Source organism: Salvelinus fontinalis, chromosome 7, assembly GCF_029448725.1.
Source record: "Salvelinus fontinalis isolate EN_2023a chromosome 7, ASM2944872v1, whole genome shotgun sequence".
In the NCBI taxonomy this organism is placed as follows: domain Eukaryota; kingdom Metazoa; phylum Chordata; class Actinopteri; order Salmoniformes; family Salmonidae; genus Salvelinus; species Salvelinus fontinalis.
The window spans coordinates 39244243-39256961 of record NC_074671.1 but is presented as its reverse complement, the minus strand read 5'-3'; the positions used below and the strand labels follow the sequence as shown (position 1 = coordinate 39256961).

The 12719-nt window shown below is 42.8% G+C and overlaps 1 protein-coding gene across 10 annotated transcripts in view; it reads left to right on the top strand.

Moving 5' to 3' along the window:
- The window catches only part of LOC129859466 (supervillin-like), a 154220-nt gene that overhangs the window by 119177 nt on the left and 22324 nt on the right, over nt 1-12719 (top strand). For all 10 annotated transcript variants that reach the window (XM_055929295.1, XM_055929291.1, XM_055929299.1 and 7 more), the window contains 4 exons: nt 37-220; nt 358-530; nt 2122-2277; nt 10280-10416. In XM_055929295.1, coding sequence (XP_055785270.1) covers nt 37-220; nt 358-530; nt 2122-2277; nt 10280-10416 — 650 coding nt within the window. The remainder of the gene's footprint in view (nt 1-36; nt 221-357; nt 531-2121; nt 2278-10279; nt 10417-12719) is intronic.

Below are 12719 nucleotides of genomic sequence, written 5' to 3'. Positions count from 1 at the left end.
CAAGACTCATCTTGTCTTCCATGCTTCTCCCGTCAGTGGGCGGCCTGCAGGAATCCACCATCACAGTGACGAAGAAGACGGTCAAAGGTGTCATGAATCTGGATGATGAGATGTTCGACAAGTTTTACCGCCACATGACCGAGATGCCCCTCAACATGAACAGCAAGGTGGACATCAATGACGACTTTGACGACATCTTCGGCGGTACCCAGATGCCCAAGTAAGCATGTGCGCACACACACACTCACACACACACACACTCACACACACACACATACACAGTGCAGAGGTCAGGAAGGAGTCAACACTGTTAAAACCCGTCACCTGCTTTCTGTTGAACCCTAACTTCTGACCTAGGCTGACCTCAGCCATGGTGGAGCACAAGCGGTCGGTGCGTCCAGTGCGCAACGTCCAGTCGTCCAGGAACCCTCTGAAGATGCTGGCGGCCAGAGAGGACATCCGACACGAGTACACAGAGCAGAGACTCAACATCGGCCTGCTGGAGAGCAAGAGGATGAAGCAAGAGAAGAGTGAGTACACGAGAGGGAGTACATAGAGCAGAGACTCAACATAGGCCTGATCTAGAGCAAGAGGATGAAGGCTTAGAAGGGTTATGGTTAGTCCACAATATGTGTTTGCCATATTGCTTAACTTATACCTATCCATCCCTTCAGATCTACAAAAGTGCTTGTGGTTGGGGGAGTTTGGATGACTAGGAATATAGGGGAAATAAGCTTTTGATCTGATTGTGCTTGTATTCAGTTGTAAATACATTGTCAGTCTATGCAGAGGTGGGTGCTGTGTGCTGTGCTTTAAATTGCTTGCTTTACAGTATGTGAGACTGTGGTTGAGACACACACATTAACAGAACCACAACAGCTCTATGAGAAAATATTCTCTAACACTTCCCACGACAGAACTTTCCAGAGCACACTTTCAATCGTATATTAATAACTCTCTTCCTCCCTACACTACAGTACTTTAACTGATTGAAATCAGGCTGAATGGGTGAGTTTGAGTGCGGTTGGCAGCTTCAGTAGGTCAAGGAGGAGCTGGTACTCAGGCCTTGTACTGTAGTTCTATTCTATAAATACATTCACACATTGCATTCTGGGATAGCAGACGTAAACGCTGTAAAAGTGACCTACATTAAAAGCCTTGTCTGAGTCCCAAACTGGCACAGTATTCCCGTATGTAGTTCACTACTTTTAACCAGGGCCCATGGGGCTCTGGTCAAAAGTAGTGCACTTCATAGGGAATTAGAGCGCATTATGGATGCAACTTTGCCTTAATTTCCTGGTATTGTGCAGAGCAATCATTCAAATGTTCACTGTTGTTTTTCTACTATTATTGGTTGGGTAACGTGCTTTGGGCTGTGTTGCGGAACACTCTTTTCATGCCAAAACCAATTTTCTGTATAAATGGCCTTGATAAATGGCCTTGGTGTAAACAGGCCATAAATGTCTCAATTCTTGTCTTGGAAAGCTGTGTGTTATTGCAATACAATACAATACAATACAATACTTACATGTCTGTAAGTCAACTGATTTCAGCCAGTATCTGGCTGTGGATTGACCGCATTGTTTGAACGAAATGTTGGCATATTGGCAGTTAATTAGAAAACAATGGAATCGTTCCACTAAAACTGTCTGGAGAGTTAACAAACATTCTTCATATTCATTGCACCGGCAAACCATGGTTGACCAACTTCCATACCATAATGGCTGACATTTTATAGATGCGGTAAAGAGGTCAATCGAAATCAACCAAAACAGTGGAATTGCCATGGAAACATGTGGGGGAAAGATCCCGAGTCGCCTCATTGCCCCCCAGCAAAATGTATACATTTAGGCTATTGTTTTAATGTGTATTTCATATTGTTTTGAGGTAAAAATCTGCGTATGATGCTTGTATGGATGTCAACCCCAACATATGTTCATGTCATCGTTACAAATCAACTGCGTTTACAGTTAAGAACGTCTGCGTTCCAATGACTCCCTTACCACATCTATGCCATCGTAAGAAGGTTCATTTCCATTCTAGTGTTCCGATTCCTAATTATATGGTATATTGTGTTTCTTTATAACTCCTCTAACTTATGGCTCCATCTCTTTGTTCCAGTGAATAAAAATAGTGGATTCTCTGAGGTGGCTCTGGCGGGTTTGGCCAGTAAGGAGAACTTCAGCAGTGTCAACCTGCGTAGTGTCAACATCTCCGACCAGATGTCCAACAACAGCGCCGTGCCCTACAAGAAACTCATGCTCTTGCAAGTCAAAGGTGAGATGGACAGATGACCGCTCACCCCCCCCCCCCCACCAAAGGTCCAAGGTCATCAGTCAGTCATGCCCAGATAAAAACAAAAACAGGACCCTCTCCGGCCTCTAGGTCACCAGGCCGCTCATTATCGCGCACACCTGTCACCACCGTTACGCGCAACAACGCATTATGACACTCACCTGTACTCCATCACCTCCTTTGTTACCTGCCCTTTATATGTCACTCCCTTTTGGTTTCTTCACCCCGTCGTCATTGTTTCTGTTTCGTGTCTGCGCGTTGTTTGTGTTTCTTGTTTTGTGTTATGTTTTAATTTATTTATTCAATGATTCCCTCCCTGAACTTGCTTCCCGACTCTCAGCGTACATCGTTACAGGTTAGCCCCACACACACACAACCCTCTAAGCAGAAATGTTTAGATACTGACAGGTATGTTACTCTCACCTTTCATGGGGTTATAACATATTTTCTGCCCAAAGGTTTCTTTATGATATGTATTACTCTCTATGCCTGACCCTGCATTTATTTCATCTATTTTTAGATTTTTAGCAGACACACGCCCCCTTTTTAAATGCCTTGGAGTCAAAAATAGAACAAATCCTTGGTTCTCTGTAGAATTTACAGATCTGTTTATGATGAGAAATCAGGCCTGTGCTAAAGCTAGAAACTCTGTAGCTGATTGGCAGCATTTCAGGCAGCTGCGAAATAGATGCACCTCTGCAATTAAGAAAGCCAAATCAAGTTACTTTTTTTTTTATTCGACTCTGCTTGTGCTCTGTCAAAATGCTGGAAAACAGTTAATGCACTGAAGCGCGGAAATTCCTCTCCTTCCCTGCTTAAGCAAGTTGTCAGACTACTGAGATGTATTTTTATCAGTGACGCTTTTAATTAGCATTTTAGAGAAGAGGAGCTCTGTTTTGTCGAGCTGAGATGTCTGCCAGGCACACAGAGAGGCCTGTCGCCAACTGGGTGTCAGAAGGGGGGGAAGGAGAAAAGTGGTTGTGTCATCCGTAAAGCAATAATAGGAGAGACCATGTGAGGATATGACGGAGCCGAGTGACTTGGTGTAAAGAGGAGAGGGCCTAGAACCGAGCTTGGGGGACACATGTAGTGAGGGCACGTGGTACAGACACAGATCCTCTCCACACCACCTGGTAGGAGTGACCTGCCAGGAGTGTGCAGAGCCTGAGACGCCCAACCCTGAGAGGGACAGAGGAGCAGAGGAGCGAGTCAGCTTTGGCAGAGAAGGAGAGCATTTGTGACACAAAGGACAGTGGTCTTAGTGAGCCGCCTTGAAGCCTGACTGGTTAGGGTCAAGAAGATCATTCTGAGAGAGATAATGAGAGCGTTGGTCAGAGACCATGCACTCAAGTGTTTCAGAAAGAAAAGAAATAAGGGATAACAGTCTCTTGTTTTTGACATTAGAGTGGTCGAGTGTTGGTTTCTTGAGGAGGGGAGAGATTCTGGCCATCTTAATGTCAGAGAGGATGCAGCCAGTAGTCAGGGATGAGTTGATGAGGGAAGTGCGGAATGGGATAAGGTCTCCAGAGATGGTCTGGAGAAGACAGGAGGGAACGGGGTTAAGTGGGCAGGTTGTTGTGCGGCCGGACATCACTAGTTGCAGGATTTCATCTGGAGAGAGAAGGGAGAGTAAGGGAAACGTAGTTCTGTGTGAGTGGGCTCAGTAGGCTGAGTGAATGAGGAGCGGATGTCGTCAACTTTTTTTCAGTGGTCCGCTTAGGGGGAGGAGAGGAGGTGGAGGAGGATTAAGGTGTTTGGAGAAGTTTTTCAGGGTTGGAGGCAGAAGCTTGAATGTAGAGTGACAGAAATAGGCGATACAGAGGAAAGGAAGGTAGAGAGGAGGGAGTGGGAGGATGATAAGTCCTCCGGAAGTTTCGAATTCCGCTCAGCGGTCCGCAGCCCTGTTCTGTTAGCAAGCAGTGAATCACTCAGCCACAGAACGGAACAACAAAAAACAAATTATTGTTATTTGTTAATAATGATAAACCTCCTGGCATTAACAGGGCGGCAGGTAGCCTAGTGGTTAGAGCATTGGGCCAGTAACCGAAAGGTTGCTGGATTGAATCCCTGAGCTGACAAGGTAATAATCTGTTGTTCTGCCCCTGAACAAGGCAGTTAACCCACTGTTCCATGCTAGGCCGTCAATGTAAATAACAATTTGTTCTTAACTGACTTGCCTAGTTAAATGAAGGTAAAATATATATTTATTTTTTGACAACTTAGATGGAAAACTACTGAGGATGGTAGCTGACTCCTATCTGCCATATCTTTAATCTGAGCCTAGAGGAAAGTCTTTGTCCTCAAGCCTGGTGGGAGCCCAAAGACTTCCGCTACGCAAAAGTGGAAAAGCGGCCTTTACTGGTTCTAACAGCAGACCTATCAGCTTGCTGCCAGATCTTAGCATTAGCCTGTTTGACCAAATACAATGCTATTACTCTGTAAACAAATGAACAACATACTTTCCGCATGCTTGTAGAGAAGGGCACTCAACTTGTACTGCACTGACACAAATGACTGATGGTTGGCTGAAAGTGCAGCCTTTAATATTATTGACCATAACCTGTTGTTGAGAAAACGTATGTGTTATGGCTTTTCAACCTCTGTCATATCATGGATTCAGACCTGTCTATCTTATATATCTCAGAGGGTTTTCTTTAATGGAAGCTTCTCTAATGTCAAACACGTAAAGTGTGGTGTACCACAGGGCAGCTCTCTAGGCCCTCTACTCTTTTACCAGTGACCTACCACTGGCATTAAACAAAGCATGTTTGTCCATGTATGCTGATGATTCAACCATATACACATCAGCAACCACAGCTAATGGAGTCACTGCCCTTACCAAAGAGTTGCAGTCTGTTTTGGAATGGGTGGCCAGTAAAAAACTGGTCCTAAACATCTCTAAAGCTTTTTCGTTATGTGTCAGCACCCAGTAAGACTAGCTGTCGCCATTGGGGTCGGCTAATGGGGATCCAAATAAATTAATAAAATCAGCTGGGAGGAGAGGAAAGGGGACAGTGAGACAAAGGATGCGGAAAGGGAGGAGAGTAGGATGAAGAGGCATATTAAGGAGACAGGAGGGAGAAGAATTTAGCAAAAGAGGCAAAAGGAAAGGATAGAAGAGAGAGTAGTGGGAGAGCAAGAGCAAAGATTACGGCGGCACATGACCATCTGGGTCGAGGCTGAGTGGGTACGGTTGGACTAAATATGGTGAGAAAAAGAAACAAAGTAGTGATTAGAGACATGGATGGGGTTGCAGTGAGGTTAGTAGGTGAGAACAGCCTCTAGTGAAAATGAGGTCAAGTGTATTGCTTACCTTGTGGGTGGGAGGTGACTGGGAAGGGTAAGGTCAAAACTGGGAAGGGTAAGGTCAAAAGAGGAAAGGAGTGGAAAGGAGTGGAAAGAAAGAGGTAGAAAGAAAATCAGCAGTCCTCATGCTTCCTTGCAGCATGCCTAAGGCACGTTCACACAGATGAGCAGGGACCCTGGGCATCTTTCTTTTGGTGTTTTTCAGAGTCAGTAGAAAGGCCTCTTTAGTGTCCTAAGTTTAACTGTGACCTTAATTGCCTACCGTCTGTAAGCTGTTAGTGTCTTAACAACCGTTCCACAGGTGCATCTTCATTAATTGTTTATGGTTCATTGAACAAGCATGGGAAACCTTTACAATGAAGATCTGTGAAGTTATTTGTATTTTTACGAATTATCTTTGAAAAAAAGGGTCCTGAAAATGGGGCATTTCTTTTTTTGCTGAGTTTATGATATGAGTAATGTAATGATATGAGTAATGTGAACATTATTAAAGTGGCATTGTTTAAAGTGACTAGTGATCAATTAATAAAGTGGCCAGTGATTGGGTCTCAATGTAGGCAGCAGCCTCTATGAGTTATTGCTGTTTAGCAGTCCAATGGCTTTGAGATAGAAGCTGTTTTTCAGTCTCTTGGTCCCAGCTTTGATGCACCTGCACTGACCTCGACTTCTGGATGGTAGCGGTGTAAACAGGCAGTGGCTCTGGTGGGCCTTGTGGTTGAGGGTGGTGCAGTTGCCGTACCAGGCTGTGATAGAGCTCGACGGGATGCTCTCGATTGTGCATCTGTAAGTTTGTGAGGGTTTTGGGTGATAAGCCACATTTCTTCAGACTCCTGAGGTTGAAGAGGTGCTGTTGAACATTCTTCACCACACTGGCTGTGTGGGTGGACCATTTCAGTTTGTCTGTGATGTGTACGCCGAGGAATTTAATCTTTCCACCCTCTCCACTGCTGTCACTTCGATGTGGGTAGGGGGGTGTTCCCTCTGCTGTTTCTTGAAGTCCACGATCATCTCCTTTGTTTTATTGACGTTGAGTGAGAGTATGTTTTCCTGACACCACAGTCCTAGTGCCCTCACCTCCTCCCTGTAGGCTGTCTCGTCGTTGTTGGTAATCAAGCCCACTACTGTTGTGTCGTCTGCAAACTTGATGATTGAGTTGGAGGTGTGCATAGCCATGCGGTCGTGGGTGAACAGGGAGTACAGGATGGGGCTGAGCACGCACCCTTGTGGGGCCCTAGTGTTGAGGGTCAGCGGGGTGGAGATGTTGCTTCCTGCCTTTACCACCTGGGGGCGGCCCTTCAGAAGGTCCAGGACCCAATTGCACAGGGCGGTGTTGAGACCCAGGGCCTCCAGCTTGATGATGAGCTTGGAGGGTACTATGCTGTTGAATGCTGAGCTGTAGTCAATGAATATCATTCTTACATAGGTATTCATCTTGTCCAGATGGGATCGGGGCGGCAGGTAGCCTAGTGGTTAGAGCGTTGGACCAGTAACCGAAAGGTTGGTGGATTGAATCCCCGAGTTGACAGGGTAAAACCTGTAATTCTTCCCCGAACAAGGCATTTAACCCACTGTTCCTAGGCCATAATTGTAAATAAGAATTTGTTCTTAACTGACTTGCCTAGTTAAATGAAGGTTAACCTCTACCGCTTCTCTCTCCCGGATCCGGGATCCCCCCATCAAAAAAGCTGACTAGCCTAGCCTAACGCCACAGGGATATCATATAACATAATTTTCATGAAATCACAAGTCCAATACAGCAAATGAAAGATAAACATCTTGTGAATCCAGCCATCATTTCCGATTTTTAAAATGTTTTACAGTGAAAACACTATGTATTTCTATTAGCTAACCACAATAGCAAAAGACTCAACCGCATATTTTAATTTTTTTACCGCATAGGTAGCTATCACAAAACCGACCAAATAGAGATATAATTAGTCACTAACCAAGAAACAACTTCATCAGATGACAGTCTTATAACATGTTATACAATAAATCTATGTTTTGTTCGAAAATGTGCATATTTGAGGTATAAATCATAGTTTTATATTGCAGCTACCATCAAAAATATCACCAAAGCAGCCAGAATAATTACAGAGAGCAACGTGAAATACCTAAATACTCATCATAAAACATTTATGAAAAATACATGGTGTACAGCAAATGAAAGATAAACATCTTGTGAATCTAGCCAATAATTCAGATTTTTTAGTGTTTTACAGCGAAAACACAATACAGCATTATATTAGCTTACCACAATAGCCAAACACACAACCGCATTTATCAGCAGCAAAAGGTAGCGATCGCAAAAAAAACAGCAAAAGATATCAAATGAATCACTAACCTTGACCAACTTCATCAGATGACAGTCTTATAACATCATGTTACACAATACATACACTGCTCAAAAAAATAAAGGGAACACTTAAACAACACAATGTAACTCCAAGTCAATCACACTTCTGTGAAATCAAACTGTCCACTTAGGAAGCAACACTGATTGACAATACATTTCACATGCTGTTGTGCAAATGGAATAGACAAAAGGTGGAAATTAGCTCATCCAGGAAAATGATTTAAGACTGAGACTCTCTCCAATACAATCCAACATTGCAGATTTATGTACATCCTTCTCAGTAACTTGTGGTGAGTAATTCACAATTTTTGATGAACAATTAAGGTGTTATATGTAAGATGGTTAAATAAAGAGCAAAATGATTGATTATTATATTATTATTTGTGCCCTGGTCCTATAAGAGCTCTTTGTCACTTCCCACGAGCCGGGTTGTGACAACAACTCACACTCATTCTTATGTTTAATAAATGTATTGTATGTGTGTGTGGCAGGCTTACAATGATGGCAAAAAAACAACATTTGAGAGTGCGCTGACCCTGGTGCTAGAGGGGGTACTCAGCTGGAGGTTGAATGTTTGAAGGGGTACGGGACTATAAAAAGTTTAGGAACCACTGCTCTAGACAAATGTTCTTGTTGAGGATATTTTGAATGAAGAGTATTTGTTTTCTATGATTGCTTTGTATCTGTTTTGCTTTTTATATTTATTCATTTGTATTTCTGTAATTACAGGGCTCATCTGTAAAATAATCCTTGGTCTCAGCATGACTCCCTATCAAAGTCAAGGTTAAATAAAGAAACGGCCTTGAAACCAACCACGCACTCCCTCCACTGCCATTTCCTAGTAGTTCTTTGGAGAGACATGCAGGTCAACAATGCTACAGTAAACACAACAGTTTAGAGGATAAATCTGAGCTGGAATCCCAAACACATTTCACACAAAGTAACAGATAGTCTCATAGTATATCATCTTACAATGACAAGAAAGGGACTGGAGTAATCATTTATGTGTAGTATTCTGATAATGGTTTCATCTTCACAAAGAAGGAAGGCAGTGTTTTCTTTGACTGTCGCGTCACATTGAGGAGAAAAATATCTCAGGCTGTGTCTCAAATGGCTCCCTATTCATTATGTAGTGCACTATGTAGGGGATTTGGGATTTGGGATGCAGCCTCAGTCATCAGAGAGGTCATTCGCCTAGATTAGACAGATATTGAGGGCAGGAAGCACATCTTCCATGTATCAAGGAGACTGTAGCCTATAACAAGCATGCTAAGGCAAACCATCCAGAACAGTGAGCAGCAAAACGTTGGCTACATCCTCAATGGCACCCTATTCCCTATATAGCGCACTATTTTTGACCAGAGCCCTTTGGGAATAAAGGGAATGGGGTGCCATTTGGGATGCAGATGGCTGTCTGCTGCTGCATGTTAATTGACTAAATGATATCATTGTTTTGTCCTTGTTGTCTTCTAGTCTGGGGAAAGAAGAAAGGATTGTGTACGTTGTGCCTGTTTGCACTGCTTATTGCAGCCACATCTGTCACAGTAGTAACCCATTTCCTAGTGCTGCTGTGCTTGGGTCCACAGAGAAAAATGGCCTAATTGGCAATTTTTACCCAAAGCAACGAAGGATGCTCTTGAAGGGTGTCCTTTTCCAGAGGATGTTTTTGTGTTTTTTTGTGGTTGTTTTGGTTCCTTCTCCCGGGTGGCGCAGTGGTCTAGGGCACTGCATCGCAGTGCTACCTGCGCCACCAGAGTCTCTGGGTTCACGCCCAGGCTCTGTCGCAGCCGGCCGCAACCAGGAGGTCCGTGGGGCGACGCACAATTGGCATAGCGTCATCCGGGTTAGGAAGGGTTTGGCCGGTAGGGATATCCTTGTCTCAGTATGTAAAAATGTAATAAAATGTATGCACTCTACTGTAAGTCGCTCTGGATAAGAGCGTCTGCTAAATGACTAAAATGTAAAAATGTTCTCTACACCTCTTCCATGCAGCTCTGGTGCTTAATCATGTTACCCAGGTCACCTCGCTCTACCCTGGGCTAGCCTGTCCCGCCTATCCTCCCCCCCTCCCTAATCCAGCCCAAATCCAATAAGACCAACCAGACCACATTTAAAGTGGTATTCTAATCTTAAAAACACCCTTAGGGAATGTCCAAGATCGCACCCATATTCCCTATATAGTGCACTATTTTGACCCGAGCCCTGTTAATGACTCTATTAATGATTTCTTCTTAAATGCCGTTAAAATCGAGATCAAAACATTTGATAATATATGCCTGTCTGTCTGTGTTTGTTTGTTTCTGTCTGGTTTATAATAACCAGGCCGTCGGCACGTCCAGACCAGACTAGTGGAGCCCAGAGCGTCCTCTCTAAACAGCGGGGATTGCTTTCTGCTCATCACTCCCCATCACTGCTTTGTCTGGACCGGAGAGTTTGCCAACGTCATCGAGAAGGCCAAGGTGAGTCTGCCATGTTAATTTTCATTCAGTCTTCTTGCTCTTGGTGTTATATGTAACTTATTGTCCCTAGAGGGAAATTTGGTTCATGAGCAGGGGTAACATGATAAAAGTACAGGCTTATCAGACACACTGATCAAAACACATGCACCAATGTTGTCATACGTATATTGTAAGGATTGCTGCTCAGTGTTGTCTTATTTACACTGAACAAAAATATCAACGCAACAATTTCAAAGATTTTACTGAGTTATATAAGGAAGTAGCTCAATTTAAATAAATTCATTAGGCCCTAATCTATGGATTGCACATGTCTGGGAATATAGATATGCATCTGTTGGTCACAAATAACTTTTTAAAAAGGTAGGGACGAGGATCAGAAAACCAGTCGGTATCTGGTGTGACCAATATTTGCCTCATGCAGCGACACAAATCCTTCGCATAGAGTTGATCAGGCTGTTGGTTGTGGCCTGTGGAATGCGAAACAATTTGAGCACAACATTTTAGAGAAATACGCCTTTTATGCATATGGAAAATTTCTGCGATCTTTTATTTCAGCTAATGAAACATAAACATGTTGCGTTTATATTTTTGTTCAGTGTAGTTACATTAGGTATGTTTCTATACTCCATAGATGAACGCGAGTAACCATCTGTCAGTGAGGTTTAAAGGGACTTTGTTATTATTAGGCGTGTGCTACATCACGTGTAGGAAGTAAATACTATTTTGCTTGTTATTTTTGATTAATGTACTGCATTGTAGTGGGAGCTAGCAACACAGGAAGTGTGTGTGTGTGGGGAGCTGCAGTAACAGGAAGCCACACAGTGACACATCAACCCAGACCTAGAGCCATTGTTTTAGACATACTCTGCTCAAACTGAACTCTAAACTCTGTATGGCCAGGAGGAACACAGACTTCATTCTAAAATTCTATTAAAAAAAACTATAATTCAGACTATAAAACCCCAAGCAGATTGACATAAAGTGTAGTGCACTTTGTTCTAATGGCAGAAATAATTTGATTGGTTTAGGGCAGAACAAATTCGATTGGTTGCTGCTAGCGTGCTACATTTGACTCTTATGCTCTTTAGAAATGATGGTGCTGACAAACACGGTCACCCTGTTTTTAGCTCCTAGCTAACTTTGCAAAAATTTGTGTCTGTTATTTCTTACATTATTTTTGTGAATGTTTTTAGTATTATTACCTACTTTTTGAAAATAACTTTTGGGATGTTAGATTGCGGTCACTCACCAGAAATTCGACTTTCCTGACCTGGCTTCTTTGTCTAGACTTCCTGAGGCAGCCCCATTCATCCCGGGTGCTGCACCAAAACTTTGATGCTGGAGAAGATGGAGGAGAAGTGGGGTGTTTGTCAGGCTCAGGCGGCGAGCAAACCATCCCTCGCTTCTGAGTATATTTCTTGCTGACGTTCAGTCCCTGGACAATAAAGTAGACTAGCTCAGGGCGAGGATCTCCTTTCAGAGAGACATAAGGACTGTAACATACTCAGTAACATAGCCCATAGATGATTCTGTGCTTCCAACTTTGTGGAAGGGGGGGACCAACTCCATATCAATGCCCATGGATTTGGAAGGAGATGTTCGACGAGCAGGTGTCCGCATACTTTTGGTCATGACTCATATAGCATATTTATATTCTTGACTCGGGTTAGGAAGCTAATTTCCTGCAATTCTATCCATTTTGCCATGGGGTTGTGTACTGTGTATTTACAGTAAATACTGCATTCTCGTCATGGCTCATTCTAATATTTCTACTACTGTACATTGCATTTTAGTTACTGTTTATATACACCGTATATGTATTTATATACTGGATTCTTGACATAGCCCACTCTATCTACTGCTGTACATATCATTCTTAGTATATGTTGTGTAAATTCATCCAGTATATATATGTATAGATTGAATTTGGTTTACTGTTAGTGCTAATTGGGTTGTTAATTGGATTCTGAGATTTCTTGATTTGTTGTATTTTTTTAATTAAAATGTTTTATTTTACTGCATTGTTAGGAGCAAGTAGCATAAAACAATGTTACAAGTAGTTTTATTTACAAGATTCTCAGTTAAAACCTTTTAAAAAAATGTTTTTAAAAGTTGTGCATCTGCTAGATGCCCATTGACCTTTTAGAAATCAATTAGATCTGATCTGCCCTAAACCAAACAGATTCTTTCAGCCCTTAGAACAAAGTTGACTACACTTTGTCAACCTGCAAAACCCCCTGGGGGTTTGTTCAAAACTCTTGCATAGGAGGCCCATCTCAGGATATGCTTCCTAAGAACATATC